At 41.2% G+C, this 24091-nt stretch overlaps 1 protein-coding gene across 6 annotated transcripts in view; it reads right to left on the bottom strand.

The window, feature by feature from the left end:
• SPAG9 (sperm associated antigen 9) overlaps positions 1-24091 on the bottom strand; it is a 76516-nt gene that overhangs the window by 5427 nt on the left and 46998 nt on the right. For 4 of the 6 annotated variants that reach the window (XM_082211024.1, XM_082211025.1, XM_082211028.1 and 1 more), the window contains 20 exons: positions 23344-23496; positions 23199-23250; positions 22630-22760; positions 20899-20955; positions 19147-19320; positions 17151-17280; positions 15114-15209; positions 14620-14787; positions 13126-13297; positions 11550-11777; positions 10487-10682; positions 10150-10272; positions 8589-8669; positions 7578-7645; positions 6342-6490; positions 5491-5662; positions 4405-4518; positions 2604-2642; positions 1375-1551; positions 219-365 (listed from right to left, as the gene is read on the bottom strand). In XM_082211024.1, the coding sequence (XP_082067150.1) occupies positions 219-365; positions 1375-1551; positions 2604-2642; positions 4405-4518; positions 5491-5662; positions 6342-6490; positions 7578-7645; positions 8589-8669; positions 10150-10272; positions 10487-10682; positions 11550-11777; positions 13126-13297; positions 14620-14787; positions 15114-15209; positions 17151-17280; positions 19147-19320; positions 20899-20955; positions 22630-22760; positions 23199-23250; positions 23344-23496 (2627 nt within the window). The remainder of the gene's footprint in view (positions 1-218; positions 366-1374; positions 1552-2603; positions 2643-4404; positions 4519-5490; positions 5663-6341; positions 6491-7577; positions 7646-8588; positions 8670-10149; positions 10273-10486; positions 10683-11549; positions 11778-13125; positions 13298-14619; positions 14788-15113; positions 15210-17150; positions 17281-19146; positions 19321-20898; positions 20956-22629; positions 22761-23198; positions 23251-23343; positions 23497-24091) is intronic. The other 2 variants (XM_082211026.1, XM_082211027.1) reach the window with 1 other exon arrangement.

Raw genomic sequence — 24091 nt, 5'->3', positions numbered from 1 at the left:
GAAGAAGATTTTTCATTTCCAATCCATTGCTATGGATAATCCGGCCTGTCTAAATTGTCACTGATACAAGTTCATCGACAATACAGAAGTTTAGGGGAGTTTTGGGAAACCTTCTGAAATCAAACCATCCTCAAATCATAGTTCAGTCGGGGTGGAAAGAAGTGATCATATCTTCTAGCATTTTATTGAATTGTTCTAAGTTAATTAAAGGTTCTTACCCATCCTGAAGTCAATGTACCCTTCTCCTCCACTTATCACCAACATGGATTTTAAGGGAGCCTGGCTGTTGGATTCCTGCGTGGATATGGCAGATTTATCACTGGGTGGCTCTGGGCCTCCTCCTGTCTGTGGACAAATAACCTGACCTAATGTTGGGGGGGGGGAAGCATCAACAACATTATGATTTATGGAGTACTGTTCCTGAAGTCATTAAGCAGATGCTGACAAACAGTCGTCCGTCCCCATCCCCCCACAAACAAAAAGAAAAACCCTTCTCGTTGTATTACAAAAAAACTTAATGACTGTCACTCCCTGCTTCACTACTAAGTGTGTCTGACCTTCTTGCCTAGATAATCTTAAACATCTTTGCTAAACTATTGTCATCTCTCACGACGCATGAAAAGAAATTGTAAACATTGGGACAGCAAAAATTAAGGTAGCACTCAGTTTTATGACGACTTTTTTGTTTTACTCTCTGTATGGTTTATTTTTATGCGCTCCGCTTAGATATGCTAGTTATTAAGTGCCTTTCATAAATAAATATTTCTGAGTAGTGACACATTGCTTAACGTTTGCACTGTATAGGTAACCCGCTTAAAATTAAAACTATGGCATTCTTGCAAAAATTGAGAGGTGCAGCAAAGCTGGTATCTCTTTCCCTGAATATTAACAATACTTGAGGGGAGTATTGATGGCTGGGATTCAACGAGGCCTTTGAATTGCACCTTGCTGGTACAATTGGTTAGTTGTTGAAGCAACAAACTATACTTTTTCCTCCTGCATGAGATGATGGAACTGAAAAGCTTGCCAACAAAGCTCCAGTCAGTTCTTGTCTAGACTCTGGTAATCATCTCCTTGCTGGTCTTTCCATCCATTCACCAGCCCGTTTGCACAACAGACTTTCATTGTCCGCAATGAGACTTCCCCTTCCTTTCTTCCCCGCCCTCCATGCCAAAACCTGCTCCAGACGTTTGGAAGTTCCTCTGGAGCAGATTAAGAGTGTCATGGGAAGCTGCAAGAGGGAGGAGCAGAAGGGAGAGCTACATTTTATCTGCTAGCACCATGTGGAATATCATCCATGACCGTCACACTCAGCACGTTAACTGTAAAAAAAAAACCTGAAAACTGAATGGAGGAGTCCCGCACAAAACTTACCAGGTACTGCAACGAAGAATTTAACAGCATCACGATGCCCATGAAAACAAAGCTGTGCGTGTGCCATTGAACAATAAGGTATAAAGGTCCCAGGTGTCACTTTATCACTGTTTTCATCGCCATATACACGTATTACGCTGCCTGGACGGTTGCCAGAACCTGCTGCTGCTTTGTTAGCTAGGGAGAGAGAAAGGAAATGTTTCCCACTTGAAAGGGACAGCTGCAAATATGGCAAAGTTCGGTTTCATCACGAAACCACACGGTTACCAGTCTAGAAGCTAAAGCCAACTTAGATAAATGAAACAAAAGGGCAAGAAGATGCCGTTTCAAGACAGAGCTGGAAAGGAATAAGACAGCATGCTTAGTTATTTGAAATACCTCAGGGAAGAAAGGGAGTAGTTTGCTAGTCTAGCATAAATTGTACGTTTTTGCAAAACAAAACCTATATTCACAAAAAGTATGCATGTCAGATTTTTCCACAGGGGATCCACGGACTGGGCTTATCAGTGAAATATAGACTTCTAACATAGGTAAATGATGCTCAAGAAGGGAATTCCAGAGGATAGTCTTGTTAGTCTGCTGTAACCAACACTCCAAAGTTCTTTGGCACCTTAAAAACAAACACATTTATTGTGACATTGGCTTCAATGGACATGTCCACAAAGGCTTTTGCTCCAATAAATTTAGCCTGCCTTTAAACTGCCACAGAACTCTCCTTTTAAAGAAAATATTTCTTGGCAACCATGATTCTTAGATCTCTTAAAGCCAAGAGTTGGGAAGGAGAGAGAGGCAACGAATGGGGGCGTATTTTAAGTCCTTAGTTTCAATTCCACAAAGTGATTTTGTATGCTAGACACACAAAACTATCTCCACTCGTAACAGTATCAGAAGAGGGAAAGAAATGTGATTTGTAACAAGAGAAATATGATGTGGATTAATGACACTTATAAGGTTATGATATTACAAATGGTGCTGGAAGAAAAACAAGAAGCCGGCATGAAAAGTTCAGCTGCAACAAAAGATGAAGACACTAAACTGCTCAGCGGGTTTGGTGGTCATTTAGCAAACATAAAAAACTGCAATGCAGGTAACCTCAAGTGGAAAAACGGTTTAGGAACATACAAAGGGGGGGGGGGAGTAAATTTTAGAGAAATGGGAAACAGCCTCAGAGTGGCTATTAGAGAAGCCTGAGAAAACAGAACTGTTTTTTGTTTGGGATCAGCACTTACCCCTCAGCCCCAGTAAACGTCCCTGGTGGAGGATTACAGCTAAAGTAAGAAAGGAGGAAAGGGGAAAAATGGATAGGTATGACAGCAGAGGAGAAGGATTAATGAGAACCCACCACTTGCGTTCTGGTTTTTGATAAGAGCTTTATATATTAAGCTCCTAACTACAAGAAGGTACAATCAGAAGGAGATAAATGAACATCTTTCTTTCAGCTTCAGTGGCCAAAGGAAGTAGGAGCACCTTTAATATTCTGACATATTGGCAAACTGCGTTTCCCCTTTCTCTCTTTTCTTCAAGAACGGACACCATCAAATTTGACAGGAATAAGACTGCCATCTCCTCCTCCAGGAAAGGGAAAGGGGGAAAAAAAAAGATCCACCAGCTCTGTTTCTCACATTTTAGTTTGTGTGCCAACAAGCAGTGGGCATTGTCTTAGGTAAGGGGGTGGGTAGCTGTCACCCGACTTTTTCCCCTCCACCACCCCCATACTTACCTATTCCTCTGAAGTTCCACTGATGCTGTCTAGGTGGTAAGGATAATGTCACAAACATTATCGTCACAATCGTTAGAACACCTTATATGGAGTTGGGAGCACCTGTTGCTAAAACAACTGGTGGCGGTAAGGATATCTGTCCAGCTCAGCAATCTCTACATATTCTTGCCTATTTAGTCCTAGAAGCATATATATAAAAAAACACCAATTCCTCTTTTCTATCCTCTAAAAAAAAGTTAACTGCATTTTATTTTAAAAAAAATGCCTAAGGTGAATATGTAGCTGATTTTCGGGAGCATTTTCACCATTTTAAAAACTGTTGCAATTCAAAGTAGTTGTTTTTGATTGAATGCACATAATTGCAACGCAAAACCGGACATTTAATGGATGATCAATGTAATGGTACAGCATGGAAAACAATGCATGTGGTGTTCAAAGCAACTGATATGAAAGAATTCATCAATAGCAAAATATACCATGACAACCCACAACAGTCCACCCCAGCATTACACCAATATTATACTAGAAAAGTGTGCATTTTCAGCATAGTGAGAGAAAAATCTGTAGTTATTTAAACATGATTAAATAAGTATTCAAAAATGGAAGCCCCAAGCAGAGAGTTTTGGGGCAAGGATTTATGGAATGAAGTGGGCTGGGTATTAAACAAAATAGTATTTTATAACAGTTTCCTTAATCGCGTGTACATTTTAGGCAGATCCAGAAAATAGTTAGAAATTGAATCTAGTCGTCCCTAGCATTTACAAGCTCGGAACAGAAGCAGCTCCCTCTATGTCTGTTTTTCTAGCTAGGGGCTGGGATTGTGGCAGCCAGAGAAGAGAAAGGCATCACCTGCAGAATCTATCAGGAATTCCAAAGCAAACAGGGCAGAAGGATGAAAGCAGCAGCATTACAGTTGGGTTGGGTCTATTGAAGAGGGAGAAGTGGCTGACGCAGTGGGAAGATGACGAGGCACAAAGTTGTTAGATAAGCCCCTCATTTGCTATTAAATTAGAAAACTGATGTGTTTTCTAAGGACTTACTTAGCATTACATCTAGTGTGCCCACCTCCATCTGCTTGCAATTGTAAATACAGAGGAGTACCATCAAATCTCTGAGGAGGTTTGCTGTTGTCTTAGTATATGAAGCTGCCAGTCCCTGAGAATCCCTGTGAAAACTACAGAATCGGACCAGACTGAAATCAGAAAATTTACCAGAGTTGCTGGAGAACACCAAACACGGGCCAGCGCAAGAGTTTATCTGGTCTGAAATAGTGGCATTCTTGTTTAATCTACTTTTCTTATCGCACTTACTTTCTGTTAATGGAATGGAGATAATGACGCCGTTGCCTGTCCCAACCCACAACCGATTGCAGGACACCATGAGAGCTGTGATTCTCACAAATGAAAATCCCAGTTTTCCAGTACCTGAAACAAACACAGCAACACTCATTAGAAACCAAAAGATACATATCTGCAGGAAATGTCCCATTTTAAACCTAACTTTACTCCATGTTTTATAAACAAACAAAAAGAGAAGTTCTGGAAACTCTTTGTTCTTTGAATGACTCGGGTTCTTTAAATCTCCAAACAGTTCCTTAGCTCCATGGCCGTCCCCATGTAATTTGATGGCAGATACAATGCTCTGCATGCAAAATATCTCAGGTTCAATCCCCACATCTCCAAGTGGTGATGGGAAAAAAACTTCACTGAAAAACTGGAGAGCTGCAGCCAGCGTCAACAATACTGAGCTAGCTGGAGCTTTTAAAGATTGAAATAAAGATATGAAGAGGAAACTCCCGAAGTTAAAAGTACAGTGGTACCTCTGGTTACATACGCTTCAGGTTACAGACTCCGCTAACCCAGAAATATTACCTCGGGTTAAGAACTTTGCTTCAGGATGAGAACAGAAATCGTGCACCAGCAGCGTGGCAGCAGCGGGAAGCCCCATTAGCTAAAGTGGTGCTTCAGGTTAAGAACAGTTTCAGGTTAAGAACAGACCTCCGGAACGAATTAAATAATTAACCCGAGGTACCACTGTATAGTAAAGTTCAACTTATTTTGCCCCATGAAAAATTGCGCCTAACATTTCCTATTCTTCTCTTTTCCCAAGGAGACTGTCTTCTCATTTCGAAGGACAAGATAAAGGACCTTAAACTCTGTTGACACTGTAGTCAATGGTCTTCTTAGTGCCTCCCCGTTATGCCCTTGAAGGCCTCACATCTCACGTTTTCCTTAGAGGAAATTACACACAAGACCTTACTACTATTTGTAGTGCAACTAGAACTACATGCCATCACTATGCAGTAATTTGTAGGGTGTTCAGCCAGCAACATTAGTCATCCATGTCTTTTCATTTGTACAAGAAGGTGACTTGTCCGATTCAGGCCAATGACTTACCTAGCATTTTGCTTACATAGGGTTCGATGTCAACATCTTGTAGATGCTGGTAAGTGTGAGCGTGATAAAGGCGGAGTGTGGAATCTAAACGGATTGATACCCACACTCCATCTCCCACCCAGGCCAGCTGTCTCACTTGGCTCTCCTTCCTTGGGTGTGCATCAAACGATTTCTGAAATGAATTATAGTTTAATTAAGGAATGCATAATAAAATACTTCTCCAATGCCTCCAGTTTACACATTACTAAGATAAAATAAGATCAAAATAAAAAAATTCCTTCCAGTAGCACCTTAAAGACCAACTAAGTTAGTTCTTGGTATGAGCTTTCGTGTGCATGCACACTTCTTCAGATACCATGCACACGAAAGCTCATACCAAGAACTAACTTAGTTGGTCTTTAAGGTGCTACTGGAAGGAATTTTTTTATTTTGACTATGGCAGACCAACACGGCTACCTATCTGTAATAAAATAAGATCACATCTTTCCCCCCCCCCCTCTCAGTAACACTGTTAAGAGAGGATCGGCAATGGCTCTTTTGTTTAGTATGCATCAGTGCTCTAAAATCTGCTTTTAAAAAAAAAATTGATCCTGTGAGCCCCCTGTGATCTCCTCCAGCCGTCCTTCAATGGATCAAAGGTAAATCTACTGAATTAGCAATATTTACTAATGGCTATCTTCTGACAGTGATTTTTCACATATTTATGGTCATGTATAACTTATGATCCTGCTTGCTTGGCCTTCATAGATGTTCTCTTTATGCCATATAATCTCATTTCCTACTTAACCTCCTTTCTTCTAAATGAGTTCTCCCTGATTATTCACCAATTTTAAATGGTTGCTTTAACTTGCCTCTATTTTCATGGCTTTCGGCTGAACCACATAAATTTTGTTTCTGTAGCCGCACCAGACTTTATCGTGTACCACAGTCATACACCGGATTGAATGGTGAGGTCGGCCCAAATCTAGAAGGTGATAGTTTGTCAAGTCCCATTGCCCATCTGAAGAAGAAGAAGAAGAGGAAGAAGAAGAAATTATTAAGGGGATGAGCAAACCTTGTCTGCAAATGTTAATTTGTGTACATGACTAAAATAGGTATACTACTACATTTCTATTCACTTATTTTCCATTATTCAAATCCATAACTGTATAGGGAACAGATAAAATCCATAATGGCATAAAGAAGCCTCTGTCAACCTGCCCTCAAGATGTTTCAGGTCACAACTTCTATCAATTCTGACCGCTATCTGTGGCAGATAGAAGTTGCAGCGCAAAAACATCTGGGTAGCACCAAACGCAGGAAGGGTGACAAAGAATAAATGCCCAGACACCCATGCCTTACATTCAAGGAATACTCATTTAAGCTATGTGGCGTATTCTTTATAGGCATTCAAGTGCTCTGATAGGCAAAATAAACCCAAAACAGCAATACCACCCACAGAACAGTGGATGTTTAGAAATCATGACACACTGACTTGTACATAAGGCAATAGTTCAGATCTATTTGAACACAAACAAGCAAAAGAGATACCTTCACATTTAGGTATCCTCAACGTGCTCTACGGCGCATCAGTTCCTAAAAGGATGCTACACACAGGCAAATGAGCCTCTACCCATCCATTGCTCATGCACAGGACAGCAGTGAAAACAGCACCAGGCTATCCAAAGGACTGCAAGTATGAAGCCCGCAATGAAGCCGCATATTTTAAGGGGAACAGAGATGAATGGGAAGAGAGGGAAGTCAACATTCTTGATGGCTCTTTATACTACTTGGAGATGGAATAAAGCTACATTGAGTCCCATCAGAGAAAAGGGTGGGGTAGAAATAAATAAATTGATGGTGATGATGATGGTGGTGGTAATAGTAGTAATAGTAGTAGTAGTAGTAGTAGTAGTAGTAGTAGTAGTAATGGAGGACTTCATTTTTTGGTCAATATTATCCCAAGAATTACAAGATTTCCCACTGAGCAGATGATCTGTAAAGGTCTGCAATGTATCCATATTTTAGAAGCAACGTATCCACATTTTAGAAGCAGACCAGACATATAAATATGTGACAGTTCTAGGGTGTATAAATAGAAAGCTTACCTACTCCTCTGTGAAATATTGCTAAAGTTCCATCTGCTAGTGCAACTAATACTATTCCTTTTACATGTCTAGAAAAGAAAGAAAGGGAAAATGTATATTATTATGAGGAAACTCTGACCATAGTAATAGATTGTTGTGCTCATTAAGCCCTGTCAACACTACACACAAAAACAAACACATCCTATGTTGGCACCCTCTCCCTAACAGGCGATCAGTGCATGCCATCTGTCTAAACTTCACATATAAATGAGACTCAACTGAAATTGTTATCCTAATTAGCATACGAAGACATGGTAATAATATTTATTCATGGTCTTTTAAGCCATTGTTTTATCTCTTAACCAAGCCCCAAAGAACCTCAGTAAACTATTTCAGAGCAGGAGAAGATTTATTGAGTTTCCTATTTTATAAGACAATACGCTTGGCCACTACAAAAGCGCCTTCCTCCCCAAGCTATGGTACAAACCACTGAAGGAGATGAACAAACAAACAAAAACCCAACCGCATGCTCATGCAATGTAGGATCACACAGGACATACCCTAGAACAGGTATCAGTAATTTATTTTTTTTTTGGGGGGGGGGGGACTCCCACAGCAACATTTCATGCTTGTGATGTGGGAAGATAGATTTTTGTGAACCTATCTCTGCTCATAGATTGTCCTGCTCAACCAGCAATATTACTTAAAGACTGTGGGAAAATTTGCTTGCACACTTTTCCCTCCTAGCTTTCAGTGGGTGTGACATCCCAGCTACAAACATTCCTTGAAGGATCATCAATGACAGCTTTATGATTGCCAACAAATACATCACTTTCTATTTTCTTGCTGACAATTCCCAATGTGCCATTCTCTTCTTCAAACCCCCCTCCAAAAAAACCCCCAAACTTTTCTGAACCAGCATTTCACAGAAGCTATTTTTAGTGTAATTATTTTCTACTCAGCTAACTCCATTTTAAACTACAGAAATGTGAATATCATTATGGGGAAAAAATTAATTTTATAGAAACTTACACTATACTGAGTATAGAATCTTTAAGTTTAATTGCATGAACACATTTTCTCCACTGAGCCACTGAAGAATGAACATATAAGCTGCAACGATAAAGTCAGATTAATTAAAAATCCAATATTCCAAAATCCATATTAGCATTTAAAAATGGCAGTATTGTTTATAGCTGTTAGCTTAAAAGTAAATAAATCACAAGTTGGCTTAAACAATATTGCTTTGCCCAGCCTGAATTAGGTTATTTCAGTAGCTTAATTCTGTTCAGCTTTGCTGGTGCCCTTTTCAGGAATCTAAACTTGCTGTCAGTAGCTAATGGATCATTTAATTCAAAATGCTAGTGCTTACCTTTAAAGACCTTTACTGAGGCCACAAACCCTTTTGACATAGCGGGCACATTTGGGAACTTGATAAATTGTTGTGGGCACCACATGCACATTAGCCCCTGCCATCAGCAATTAGGGCTGGACAAAAATGCTATAGCTTTTTTCAGGCCTAACAGGATGGAAGTGGTGCGATCTTCCTGAAAGATCTCTCTCTCCAACCCTCCCTCCCTCTTACATTCATTCCCTCTCACACTACAATTAGACTTGAACAAAGCCTTTAATTGGAATCAATTTCCGAATCTAACTGCAGAAGGGAATGGGACAAAGTGCCAAGAAGAAGGTTTATTTCAAGTCTACTTGTGGCAGGGACATTTTCAACAGGGGGTGGCGGCAGGGGTGTGTATCACAGCTAGCTAGGGGAGAGCTAACCTCCAAACCCATCCTATCCCTGTTGCAATTAGGCTTGCGGCAAAGCCTTCTATCCTGGGCTTTTGGAGGGAGGCAGGGATGAGACAGGCAACAGTAAATATCCACCATGCTTTAAGACTGTTGCCGGGGGCCCTTCTCCGAGTGCTTCCTGTCAAAAGTTATGCAGGCGGCAACCCAAGAAAATTGCCTTTCTGACAGTGGTGCTCTAATTTACCTAATGCTCTCCTCAGGCAGGCTCACTGGACTCCTTTGGGGGGAATGGTGGGACAGAAATGTAAATCATAGAGTGGAGGACTGTTTTTTAAGTCCCCCCTGCCTTCTTTTACCAGAAATTGGTTTTAGCTGCTGCTCTGCTTTTAAATCTTCTGTATAACTACAGTGGTACCTCTGGTGCGAACAGGATCCATTCCAAAGGCCCATTCTCAACATGAGCAGAATGCAACCTACATCTACGTGTGTCGTGAATCGCCACTTCTGTGCATGCGCATGACGTTATTTTGTGCGTCTGTGCATGCGTGACCTCCCACTTTCAAGTGTCAGCTTTAAGTTACTTGGCTGAGTCTCACATCACTGACTGAATATGCAGATGACTGGGTGACAAGATTAATTGGGGCTTAGTCAATCATCGGTGTTAATTGTTTAAAAATCTCACCTGAATCTGTAATTCAGAGCAAATTTCAAGGTTGAGGTTTCATTTTTTTTTTTTTTTTAAAAAGAGAGTTTATTTACCAGCCTCAGAAAAGGAAAAAACTGAACTGATCACTAGACACATTTCTATTAGTGAAATAGTTTGGAATTAAGGTTCTTGGTTTACCATCCATTCTGGGCTCCAAGCCACATTGTTGGCAAAAGGCTGCTCATTTTCTGTGCTTCTTCTCTTACGAGATCCTGCTCATTTGGCAATACGGCAACATCCTTATACAAATCTGACTCGTTGCTGAGAGGAAGGGGAAAGTCAAATGGTTAAAAAGTACACAAAGTACACTAGGCTTGTTTCAATACTCCTTTACTTAGTCTGCACATTCTAGCAATTCCAATTTAAATTTGGGAGCTCAGTACCACAAAATGTTAACACATTTGTCATTAGAAATGCAGTATAATCTCTTTCTGCCCTTACTACTCCTTTTCTGTTCATGCAAAGGGGGGCATACCTAGGCTGAAACGCTGGAGAACCCTCTACGGTGTCCTGAACTCCCAAAGGATCTGTGAAGACATGTTCTGTGTAGACTCCAGTTTGTGCAATATCTGCAGCTTCTTCTCCTGAGCCAGCATTGACTTCCGTCGCCTCGGTCGCTTCCTCTGCCGTCTGAATGTTCTCGTCCACTGCATCATTCTCAGCTGAAACGTCTAAGGTACATTTTTCAGTTATAGGTCACTCAGTCCCTTACTACAAGAAAGCATGCATGAAAATGTGTGCCCTAATGAGTCACTCCTTTGGTTCTTTCTACGTTCCTTTTTGTTTTTTATACAGGAGAGACATATCTAAACTGAGAAGATAAGGTGATGTACAGTGACATCTGGCTGGTTGATAGGGGATCTAATACTTATTTCACTCATTATAATGCACATCAATCTCTGACCTTTTGGGTTTCTGGGGCTTTTTTGTTGTTATTCTCTCTCTCACAGCTAACAATAAACCTACCATTAAAATTATGGACTGGTCATTTCTTCATCAGAGGGCAAATTTAGCAGGGGATCAAATACTTTCCCCCCTCACTGTATGTAGAATGGCCAAGTGGCAGAATTAGTCTGTGTCAAGTCTGTTTGCTAAGCGGCATCATTGTATTATGTATGCTCCATCCCTGCTACAAAGAACACACTTTCTTCTGTAACAAATCAGCATGTTGCATTAATAAGCTCAAATGGACTACAAGCATGTTGTCTGCTACTAATTATATACTTTTACATCCCCTGGATGGATGGATAGATGGAGGTGTGAAGAGGCTCAATTATAATTAACCCTGTGGTTATCACTTAGAAGAAGTGCAAGGCTTCTCCTTCGGACAAACAGGCCATGTTTGGATGCAACACTAAACTATACGATAAAAGCATTATGTGAAAGAGCTTCATGCTTGGTCACTCTCCGGTAAACCATCTTTCCTCCCTGCAAGGAGATCTGAAAGTTTTTGCTTCCATTTTAAAATGCGATAACTCAACAATTTTCCATGCTGCAACAAACTACATTTTGAATAAAAATTGTGAATGTTTTCATACCTGGCTGTTTATTTGTCTCGGGGGAGGCACCATTGGCACTGTGGACAGCAGAAGGCCCTGTAATACCCTCTGCTGTACAACCAACTACTGTGATTCCTCCTAAAAGACTGTCTGTTTCTGCTGAGCTGTTGCTATTCATACTGCCAGACAAGGATGATTTGTCTACCAGACCAGAGTCCAGTTCTTGTGACCCTTCTTCTCCTGTAGGATAGTCAGTTTCGCGGGCTCCTGAAACAAAAATGTAAGGTTTCATTCAGTACCTTGGATAGTTAACTTTTCAGTACCCTTTGCGGGTTGGTGGTTTTCATAAAATATTTGCAATTTGCTGTCATGTGTATCGTAACACAAAATCTATCAAAGCTAATGCATGCCATCACATAGCTTACCCACCAGATTTCAGTGAAATATAAGAACGAGTCAGAAGTAGATTTGAAAACAGGCATTAAGAAGAGGGAATTGTTATATGTATGGTTGCTATGATGTAAAAGGTACAAACAAAGCAATTAATTCTTAGTGTTCAGAAATAAAAGGGAGAGTTCCTAAAACATACTTGTTGAACTTGTCTAGTTACTAGGATTCTACTTGTTTTGAACAGCCAAAACAAAGAAGCATTTCTGACAGCAAAGGTTTTAATTGTTGGTGCAGCGATGACATGACTAAAACCATTTCATATAAGCTTCTTAGGAAGAATTTACAGCACTGCTTTAATGGAGTTAGGGCTTCAGACACAGGTGCAGATAAAAGACTCTGTATATAACACAATGTAATAGCACCACCAAAAACTCCTAAATAAATAATGTAAATTAAGTATATATTTGTCTACCTATAGCAGCAATTATTAGCTTCTTTTAAAAATACAGGGCAGGATTGATTGATTATTTTTATGCATATTGTATTATTTATATGATGTTAGCTGCTCAGAGGAGGGTGGGGTACAATTATTATTATTATTATTATTATTATTATTATTATTATTATTAAGCTATGCAATAAGGATTTCCACTTACGCAACCAGACGTCCCCCCCTCCTCCCCACACCCTCCCCAAATCTGTTCCTGAGGGTTGGGTGAAGCCTAAAACTGGTTTAGGGGGATAGGGGAGAATGCACCATTGCACAAGCAGAAATTCTTGTGCTGACAGAACACAGGACTTAGCACTATGTTATATTCTACCCTCAGACATTAAATGGAGGGCTTTCACACTTTACATAGCAAGTTACTCCTTGGTTGTTCTTGCAGGTAATGCACATTTGTTTGTTTTAACCATAGTTGGTTAAAGAAACCAGGCTTAACCTTACGGATCATAGCGAAGTTGTTGCAGCTTGTTTTGTCTGATGTACAAAAAAAGTTGGAAGTTAAACAAATCATGGCTTAGCCACATTTTGAACGAATCAGGTTGCTCAGTAACAATCCATAGCAAAACCTGAATTGACTTGGAGTTTACTGGCCAATTTATACACATTATGACTACCTGAAAAAGGCTTACTGCCCAGCTGAATTTTAACAGCAGTTCCAAAACAGACAGAAGCAAACCCATGTTAACTCAAGTAATTGCCCCCCTCACCTGAGTCTCTTACCTGGTACACTAGCTATACAAAGCACATGAGAATTACAAACAATGAAACTGTCAAGGATGTTTCCTGGCTGGTTGGCATCTACAATGATGACTTTTGTAGCAGAGTGGGTGCTAGTACAGATCCACACAAGGCTTGACAATTCTTCCTGGTTTCTCAGCTCTTTCTGCTGGTCCTGTGTAGGCGGAAACCAAGACCAATCAAAGTAAACATTACACAATATGCAGGGCTAGTTTGCATATAACACTAACCTAAACCATGTATTAGTGTGAATGAGCAAAGGTGTGGGTTTCCCAGAAAGAAGATTAAGACTACTGAACTCTTCCCCTCGTTCTACTGCGCTACTCAGAGCTATGCCATGATCCTGCCAAGGTTATGTCCAAACCCAGGCTGACAACTGCTTTCCATCAAACAAACTGCCCACAACCAAGAACAAGCCTCGGTTACAGTTTGTAGTTTGTCTGAAGTGAGACAACTAGCCTTGCAATGATGAAAACAATCCCAGTGTGGTGTAGTGGTTAAGAGCGGTAGTCTCGTAATCTGGGGAACCGGGTTCGCATCTCCGCTCCTCCACATGCAGCTGCTGGGTGACCTTGGGCTAGTCACACTTCTCTGAAGTCTCTCAGCCCCACTCACCTCACAGAGTGTTTGTTGTGAGGGAGGAAGGGAAAGGAGAATGTTAGCCGCTTTGAGACTCCTTCGGGTAGTGATAAAGCGGGATATCAAATCCAAACTCCTCCTCCTCCTCCTCCTCCCTGGTTTAGCCCTGGGAAGCAAGGCACCAGCCGGATGGCGGGAGGAGCACTACAGCCACAATATTCTCTGCTAGGAAACCCTCATGTTTGCCTGATCATCTGAAGCCATCACTGGGCTTAGCCAACTGGGTCACAGTGTCATTTTAGAGTTTACTAGTTTACTGGTTCAACCTCATTTTTATTTGGTGGGGGGTGGGAGAGAATCACATTGTGAATTGCTACATGCATTTCCTACAAATACAGACGAATAAGCAACCAGAATTACTAAATACCAGGAGTGTTGCAGGTAGTTTTACACACAAACTCCCCCCCATTATTTTCATAGCTATGCAAAATACACTTTCATGAACTAAACCGAACAGGCAAGTTTTCTGTCACGCCATAAACATGTTGGTCTTGTGGAACTAGATTTTTTCGTCTTCTCCAAATGCTCCACCTGGCCACTATAAAAGCTTTGGAACCAAGAAGCATCTAATGGAACCTAGAGCTAGATGGACGGATACAATACAAAACGTGCTGTAAAAGCAAATGAATGTTTTTCCATGGAAATCTGGGGTCTAATGAAGACTAGCGAACTAGCAAGCAAAGACTGGTTCTTGTTCATGAGCAGGCACCAAAATGTTTTTGAACGAATCATGCCATAATTATTGAATTATGAACACAATATTGAAGTTTTCTATTTTCTTGAAGTGTTAATAGATTTGCAAACAGTTTCACATTTTGATTATACCTCTGACCTTACCTTGAGTTCTTGATCTAATCTATCCAAGCTACTCTGTGATGCACTCCTCTGTTTGTTGCTCTCTGCATCTAGAGTCGTCACATCGTTGTAGAACACACTGGCACCAACCACTGAACCGCCATCTCTTGTCTTCCCTCCCGATAAATTAACTCCTACAGCACACCAAAGCTACAAAACAACAAGTGAACTTTATAAAAACCCACTGGGAAAACCTGGTTCTCATGTCTTTTTATAAGACGTAAAAAGACAGCAAACATTTGTTTGTACCCTATCATACATTATGCTTTTAGGGAAATAACAATATGACAATATTTAAAAACCAGAGTTTCTCAAAAGTATTTATTAAGCACCTGCAATTTAAATTAAACTAGGCGTTGCTCAGAACCTAAAAAGGATATAACTTGCTCGTGCTGAATTAGGCCTCATCTAAAAATCACTAATGGGGCATTCTTTATTTGAAAATAGGAACTGGAGAAAAAGGAAGACAGGTGTACCTTCATGGATGTATCCTTTTCATCAAGTGGCCTTAGGTAAACAGGCACAGGTAAGTTCTTCATTTTGTTATCCCCCTGGCCACCACCATTTACAACCTAAAAAGTGAGAAAGAAATATTTGCTTTGCTTCAAAACGTTTCTGGCATCTTACAGACCAGTTTGTCACAAGCCCATGTCAGAATTTGATAGGTTTGCTTAGATGACCAGAATATTAGACTGTCTGGGAAGAACAATCATAGATCCACTCATTTTAAAGTCATACACTAGTGAGATCAAAGCCAGAGGGGGGCAGTATTGTAATTTTAAAAGTCTATCTTGCCAGATTAGCTAAGAGGCCCTTCTCAGCAGCTAATATAAAAAGAGTGGGGGGGACGAGTGTAAAATAAACAAAGCCTTATGCACAAAGACTGGGATGGGGTTAAAGCTATACTTATCTATGCAGATCATAGTTTAAGACAGGGGTCAGCAAACTTTTTCAGCAGGGGGCCAGTCCACTGCCCCTCAGACCTTGTGGGGGTGGACTATATTTTTTTTTGGGGGGGAATGAACGAATTCCTATGCCCCACAAATAATCCAGAGATGCATTTTAAACAAAGCACACATTCTACTCATGTAAAAACACCAGGCAGGCCCCTCAAATAACCCAGAGATGCATTTTAAATAAAAGGTCCCATTCTACTCATATAAAAACATGCTGATTCCTGGACCGTCCACAGGCCGGATCTAGAAGGTGATTGGGCCGGATCCGGCCCCCAGGCCTTAGTTTGCCTACCCATGGTTTAAGACCTTGAAACATTTCCCATAAAAATATGCAAGGTAGCACACATGTTCTCAAACTTCAGAAAAATGTGCAGTAACAACATTCCATTACAAAGAGGTTTGAACACAAAGCCATCCCACTCTTCCCACAGCTCAGTGACCTTTTATTGCTAGTTGTTCTTTCTGAACAGCAGCATTTGTGTTTAAATGGGAAAATTCTGCCTTTTACTAAGAAGGATTAAGAAAGTTTCATGTTTTACATGTTTTACAAGTAAACATGATAGCTCCACAGATCACCAACGCTTTGTGATTACCACAAAGGAATTGCCTTCAACTATTAACCAGAAATCCTTTGTGCAACATGCAGGTTCCTGAGTTCAGATGGGACCCTGCTTAGAGTTTCCTTGTTTTAGGTCTCCTTTCAGCAGCAGCCCTGTAATTTCAAAATGCAGGGCTAAACTGCTTTGCTCAGTCCCATACCTGCACTATGTTAATCCTGCCTTCATTTTGCTAGGCTTTTTAAAATCCTTTCTAACCCTTTCAAGGATGCTTTAGTTTTCTGTGGAGCTGTAAGGAGGCTTTGTGTAATACTTGGTTTTAAAGGAAGACTGCAATGTGAAATTGATGAGAGGTTCAAGTTGATAAACTTGTGGAGATAAATGATTTTTATCACGCTACACTTGTTACTTGGCTTACCAATACCAGGATGCCTGTGTTTTTAACATCTTTTTAATTTTTATGAATGGCCACTCTTAACATTATTGTCACCCACAAAAGTGTGTGCCACAATAAAGTTGCTAGTCTTTAAAGTGCCCCAAACTTGCTGTTTTTAATTGTCAATTTTGCTTTAGCTTTGTCAAGGTATTATTCTTGTGTGGTGCCTTCATTACATGTATTTAGGCATCAGGCAAAAACATTCCTCTTCTCCCAGGCCTTTGGCTAATTAAACAATCTATGGCCTTTAAAACTGGTGTGTGTGTGTTATTTTTCTTCCTTTCTATAGTATGCATTTTTGCGTTTTTATACTGTAAACTGTCCTGTGATCCTCAGATGAAGTATGGTATAGAAATTTAATTAATAATAATAATAATTCTATATGGCAATTTGTAGGCATGATAATCTCTGCACAGGTATTTAAATAGCTCCATGTTTTGGCTGAGGTTGATGGAATCTGGAGGGTTACAGGTTTCCCACCTTGCTGAAAATGAAAATGCCTTCAGTGACCTGCCACCACAATATCCCCAAACTAAAACACATGAACAGGGATGAACACAATACCTGTTTATATTTCTGAGGAAGGCTCCAACCAAAAGCTTGCACTCTACCGTCTTCCTTCTGAACATGGGCTTTCACTTGGCGGTACTGTTCTCTCTTCTGCTCTCTACGTGAGGCAAGACTGGCCTCAGACCTTGGCAAAAGGGAGGGACACATTTTTTTTTTATTCCAAGCTCCTCTATACCTTCCAATCCCCATTAGCCCAAAATAAAACTTTTCAAAGTTATGTAGGAAGTGGCAGAAGAGGTTATTCAAAGTTAATACGCAAGTGAAATCTGTATTACTCCCTGGACGCTTTACTTCTTTCAAGGCACTTGTTTTTTTCTCTCAGTGAGAAACTGTCAGCACAATACTTCTAAGGTTTTTAGGGCAGCATGGCTCTCTGGCACGGCCTGCTGCTGAAGTCTGCATCTGGTAACATATTTGGATAAAGAGGGGGAAGCAACGTCTGACGCTGCGACCAAACTGGTATGGTGGAAAGCTGTAATTTGAAGGTCTTTTTGTTGTTTAGTCATTTAGTCGTGTCCAACTCTTGGTGACCCCATGGACCAGAGCACGCCAGGCACTTCTGTCTTCCACTGCCTCCTGCAGTTTGGTCACACTCATGCTGGTAGCTTCGAAGACACTATCTAACCATCTTGTCCTCTGTCGTCCCCTTCTCCTTGTGCCCTCCATCTTTCCCAACATCAGGGTCTTTTCCAGGGAGTCTTCTCTTTTCATGAGGTGGCCAAAGTACTGGAGCCTCAGCTTCACGATCTGTGAAGGTCTTTTTAAATTACCCATATTCTGTATTCCACCCAAAGCGGGTTCTCTAATGTAACAATCAGGCCATATGACCTGAGGATTTGGGAATTCTAATCATGGAGAGGATTTTCCATTCCACCCCTTCATCTCTCACACTAACAGCCTTAAGAGGCTTCTGGTTATACCTGGAAACCCAGGATGCCTTCCACCAACCTCTGAAGAGAGGACAACAACACTTTTATTTGATGAGGACTTGACAATGCTGATTCAGACTTCTGTTATTCCTCCCCCCCCCCCCACTTCACTCCACAACCACATTCCTTTGCTTGCTGAAATATTTGCCCAAACCAAGCTGGGCTACTTTTTTGCAGTTCCAAAAGTTGTTAGGAGGTTGTGCATATCCTGGCAAACTTTTCAAATGTCCCAGTTCAGTTCTCTCTTGGCTCATTTGGTCTAATAAGATCATAGGGTTCCTAATGGGGTACCATGGGAGGAGACTGTCCCTGAACTGCTCTGGTCCTACACCATTTAGTGCTGCATAGATTATAGCACCTTTCACTGTGCCAGGAGGAGCCAGCCACAGATACATCAGAGCACTGGTGACATGCGCTTCTGGGCTCCTCTGATTCATGCTAACTTTGCAAACACAATTAACAAAAGCTCTACCTGGGCAAAACATACAAACTGAGCACTGTGAATGGAAAAACTGTTGAGGAAACGAAAAACAGTGCTGAAAGGCACTGAGGGATTTTAAGCACAAGTTACATTAGTTCAAGTAAGACAGTAAAGGGCATTATACTTAAGGTATACCCCTCCCCAAAGGCAACATGCCACATTAGTGTGTGCTGTGTGGATATCATGGGTTATTTTACACAGAAGTATCAAAACGGACAAGGGTACTGCTTAATTCCATGTTTGGACCAGATAACTAGATAAATATGGGCGAGGATATTTCTGAGAACAAGCAAGATTCTGGCATGGCAGGCTAACTAGTTATGCAGCCCCCAAGCATAATAAGTTGAATAAATTGTTGTAACTGTTATGCAACAGAGGCTACCACATTTAAGCACACAGTCTTCTTTTTGTCCATAAAAATCCAACAGCTACTATCTGTTATTCCAATACTTCAAGGTTTGATCAACCTGAACCCTGGTTTTGATATTTCTACTACAATACATGCTGGCCTTGCTGATATATTCAAATAATTCTATATTGCTGGCATACTTTTAGTTTGTATAAGCAAAGCAAGTCTTACTCTTCACTGAGGAAATCGAAGGCTTTTGATTTGTCACTGGGTAACTGGGATAAAGTGCTGCTTCTTTTCTTGACTGATGGAGTAATGTGGGAGGTTGGAGCATTGTACTTAACATTAACTGGCGGTTCTGGTTTCTTAGCAGTATTGCCTGATGAGCTGAATAGTCTGCTAAAACTGGAGACCACAAAAAAAGTAGAGGCATGTGAGTACACAGACACACCCAAAAGCCAAACTGGCATCAAATGGACAGCAATGAGTAAGGAAACGTAGTAAGAAAAGAATGGGCCCAAACACAGCAGCCATTAACTGTCCCACACAGCTCACACCATCAGAACAGCAGCATTACGTTTGCAACACTCATAATAACTATTCCATGCACATTCAAGCCAAGAATGAAGATAAAGACTTGGCATTTATGCAGGGGCTAGAGAATGCTCTGGTGGTGTTAAAAACAGCTTTCTATAAAATACAGGGCTGGTACCAAAAAAAAGTGATGCTGGTTCCTATTTTTATTTTCATGTATTTACTTTAATTTCCATCTTTTTATTGCCTGCCCTTCATTCTGAGGTCACAGGGTGGGCTGGACTCCTCCACCTGAAAATCTGAAATGCTTCTCTATCTGTATAGCAAATTTCTAGACCCGAGATAGTTAAGGCCACCATAGGCAACCCCACTCAGTAATTCAGGCTCTGAAGCATTGATAAACAGTATAGTTTCCCCAAAATTTATAGGCACACAAGCAGTTTGATCATTATCTGAGCTGATGTGCCATAGTGATTAAAAGCATGAGCTTTGCTCCATAAGTCACACAACTCATCATGGAGCTTGGTAAATGTTCCTTAGGCAGGATGCTGCCTCCATCTCACCATTATTTATAACAGGGAGATAAATCTGGCATAGCCTACAAGATTGTTGTAAGGATTGCAGATGGTTTGCCCAAAGCATTTCATATAACCTAAATATCATTGTGTATATCATGTGTATGCCACCGAGTGCAAGTTTACTAGACTACCAGACTATGAGTCCAGATATAGAGGATCCATAACTTCAATGTACTATTCTGTTTCCCCACAGCAAAAGGTAGGGATGGACAAGATTGGTTTCAGTTCAGAATATGAACTACAATAAAGGTAAAAGAAACACAGTCCCACAAGAATCCAGCACCTTCACAGCCAAGTCCTGCAGATTCACTACTCTTTAGACAGGAGCCCAAAGATTTCTATTAAATCTTAAAACCCCCAAAAAGTATTAAATAAAATAACTTCTGGGATACACAATATTTTAATATTTAATCACACAATAATTAATCTCTCACAATTTTAGTACTCTCTCACATTTGGCTTCAGTAATTACGTTTAGAACAAGGAACATAAATTAGCACTTCACAAATTCTCACACCAAGTTCTGGGGTACTTGAAATTATATGCAAACCACACCAAAAGCTACCCAAACTTCAGTTTACTTTCATATTCATAGAACAGCTGCTAACAAAACTCTGCACTCTTGTGTTAGAATTCTGGTTTCTTCTTTTTAATGCCACAATTAGATTAAGGCAGTTATGTTTCTCGGCCAAGTGCATAACCAACATTGCAAGATGCATCTTACAATCTGTCTTTAAGGTCAGTCTTACCCAGTTGGCATTCTAGACGGCAAAGAGAAAATAGGTTTGTTGTTATTGGTTCCTTGCGCAGTAAAGAAACAAAAAAGGCTTTTGTGCATAATACCAGCATCTGATTGCGTTTCAGTACTTACAACTGCCAAAGGCTTGATCTCTTCTTCTCTTGCATGGCTGGATTTTCTCGTGATGCCCTGAAGAAAAAAATCAAAAGCTAATTAGCTGAGCAATAGGATGACCTAGAATGCTCTGCACAACACATCAAAGTAGCAAACGGCTCTTGTCTGATTGCAAGATACAATACTATTAAATTGATGAGGTGGGTGGGGAGGGATTGCTGAATAAACAGGGTGCAATTTAACATAGTGCTAAGTGGGGCATGTGTCTGCAGAACAAGGCCTGTTTGAGCAGAAAGACATTTCCATTCTTCTTCCTGTGTATCTGCCACATGCCCTCTAAACCTGTTCTGGGTTTAGTTGTACATGAAGTTAGATTACTGTTCAACAAAATTAGTATCTGCATATTCTAAAAATTCAAGTTACTATTTTGACCGCTCATCCCCTAAAAACACACAAACATATATCTGGTGAAGGGTATAACACACACACATATATCTGATGAAGTCTATCTGGTGAAGGGTAAACAGTGTAAGGGCATCAAGCGCTTTTCAATCTGTTTTTTTGTTCACTGCTGATTTTACAGGTTAAGTTCCTGACAAGATCATCCACTGCTCAATGACGGTTTTGTCCACCTCATGCATGCATTAGGAAAGCAGTTCCAAACAGCCAAGTGTACAAAATAATTTCAGAAGAGGAAGTACCAAGCATTATGGCTGCAAAAGCTGCATGTGCAAGGAATATGGGGACTGCTCCATGGTAGAAAGTGGCTCATGCAAAACAAGTCAACTTAGTCACAAAGAGGTCTAAATATCTTTCCGTAGTAAAACTAAACTGTAGCAATCACATCCAACCATTAGGTGGCAGTCAAATGAGATGTTAAAAGTACAGGAGTGCCTAGGGAAGAAGTTCAAAGTGAGAGGTGCACTACGCCCCTCCTACTGCTGCAGATCATCTCCTTGGGGTCTGTCTGCCAAGCACCATCTCTTTATTCAGAGATATGATACTAAATGTGTGCCCAGCTTTTGGGTGGGGGGGGGGAATGCCAAGAGCTAAGCAATGGGTGGGGAGGGTAGGAAGCTGCCTGGTCCATCTAGCTCAGTGTTTCTCAAACCTGGTTCCCCGGCTGTTGCCAGACTACAACTGCCATCATCTCTAGCTAGCAGGACCAGAAGTCAGGGATGATACGAGTTGTAGTCCAACAACAGCTGGACACACAAGCTTGAGAAACATTGGCTCATTATTTTCTGCCCTGACTGGCAGCAACTCTCTAGAGCAGCCTTTCTCAACCTGTGGGTCCCCAGATGTTGTTGAACTACAACTCCCATCACCCCTAGCTAGCAAGGCCAGAGCTCAGGGATGGTGGGAGTTGTAGTCCAACATCATCTGGGGACCCACAGGTTGAGAACCGCTGCTCTAGGCTTTCAGGCAGGACTCTCTCTCAGCCCTACTTGGGAAGTTAACCTGGGATGTTCTACATGCGAAGTATGTAGAAGGGCTACAGCCCTTCCCCTTTGATGGCCCTGCCCCCTTTTACTGTTAAAAATAATCTACTCTCCACAATGCAATACAATAATAGCAGCAGTTTCACAAAATCACAGATTGGTACAGTTGGAAGGGACCAAAGGATTATTTAGTCCAACCCACTGCAATTATATGAGAGAGAGAGAGAGAGAGAGAGAGAGAGCGCTATCCAGCATTGCAACCATAACCGTCAAATACTATGAACAAGCATAAGAAAACTGCACTTGCCGTATCATCTCAGTCCATCGCACTGCTTCTTGGAGCTCCATTAGCCGCTCTTTATACTGATTTCTTTCCATGAGGACACGGGCCATTTCAACCCGAGTGAATCGCTTTCTCTGAGCAGTAGGAATGTCACTCTGCACATGGGGGTGGGGAAAAAAGAGAACCAAGAATGTAGCAAATTATGTACAGTTTAAGGAGGAGTTACTTTCTCTTCCATCACCAATGAACTGCGCTAAGGGCCTAAGACCAGTCGTTTCGAAATAATTTACAGGTGTTTATAGCTATATATAAAGTGCAGTAATGGGCGGGAAGAGACAGTGCCAACAATGGAAGCAGCCCCTCACAGACCCTTGGTGTCCAAAGGAGGAGTGGGGTGGAGGAAGCAGACTAATTCAGCATCCCCCAGATGTCATAGTCCACTCTACAACTGCAAGAGGAGTTGCAGCAGATAAAGAAAGGACAAGTGCACACTTCTTCTCAAAAACTCTTTCAAAAGGTCAGGGTATTTTAAGAGCAATGTTACACAAATAAGAAACAGGATTAGATAAAAAGCTGCCAATACAATTACATACATCATCGTCTTCCTTTGCTTTTTGCCTCGCTTCTTCTGCTTCCGCACGGGCTCTAAACAAGATGCAAGAGTTATCAGTGAAGTTAGTTGCAGAATCCCTGGTAAGATCTTCTCTGCTGTACATGAAACATGCGTATTACACTCACTTTCTAAGTTCTTCTTCCAATTCCTTGTTCTTCTCTTCAAGCTTTTGTTTGGCCAGTTTTACAGCTTCCAGCTCTCCTTTCAGCACATCCTTCTCGCAGGTGAGCTCATCTACTTTTGCTATTAAGTCATTCTTCACCACATTCAAGGCATTTCTGAAGACAACAAAGATAGCTGTAATTAGGTCATTTCTACCAGTATCACATGAGGGACGCGGGTGGCACTGTGGGTTAAACGACAGAGCCTAGGACTTGCTGATCAGAAGGTCGGCAGTTCGAATCCCCGCAACGGGGTGAGCTCCTGTTGCTCAGTCCCTGATCCTGCCCACCTAGCAGTTCGAAAGCACGTCAAAGTGCAAGTAGATAAATAGGTACTGCTCCGGCGGGAAGGTAAACAGTGTTTCCGTGTGCTGCTCTGGTTCGCCAGAAGCGGCTTCATCATGCTGGCCACATGACCTGGAAGCTGTACGCCGGCTCCCTCGGCCAATAAAGCGAGATGAGCGCCGCAACCCCAGAGTCGGTCACGACTGGACTTAATGATCAGAGGTTCCTTTATCTTTACCAGTATCACAGAAATTGATCTATTTATTTTTACGACCGTTATTTCAATCCTATCATAGGAATTCAAGCGACAAAGAGTTATACCCCTCCCCCCACTTACAAAAATAGCTTTGGGCAGTATGAAACTAATGAGTCCCACTAGCGGAAGCCTGCACTACAACTTCCACAAGGAGAATCCCCAGAGCAGTAT

This window comes from Podarcis vaucheri (assembly GCF_965113315.1).
Source record: "Podarcis vaucheri genome assembly, chromosome: 2".
Classification (NCBI taxonomy): Eukaryota; Metazoa; Chordata; class Lepidosauria; order Squamata; family Lacertidae; genus Podarcis; species Podarcis vaucheri.
Note: the sequence above shows the minus strand (reverse complement) of the source record. Positions and strands in the feature narration are given on the sequence as shown.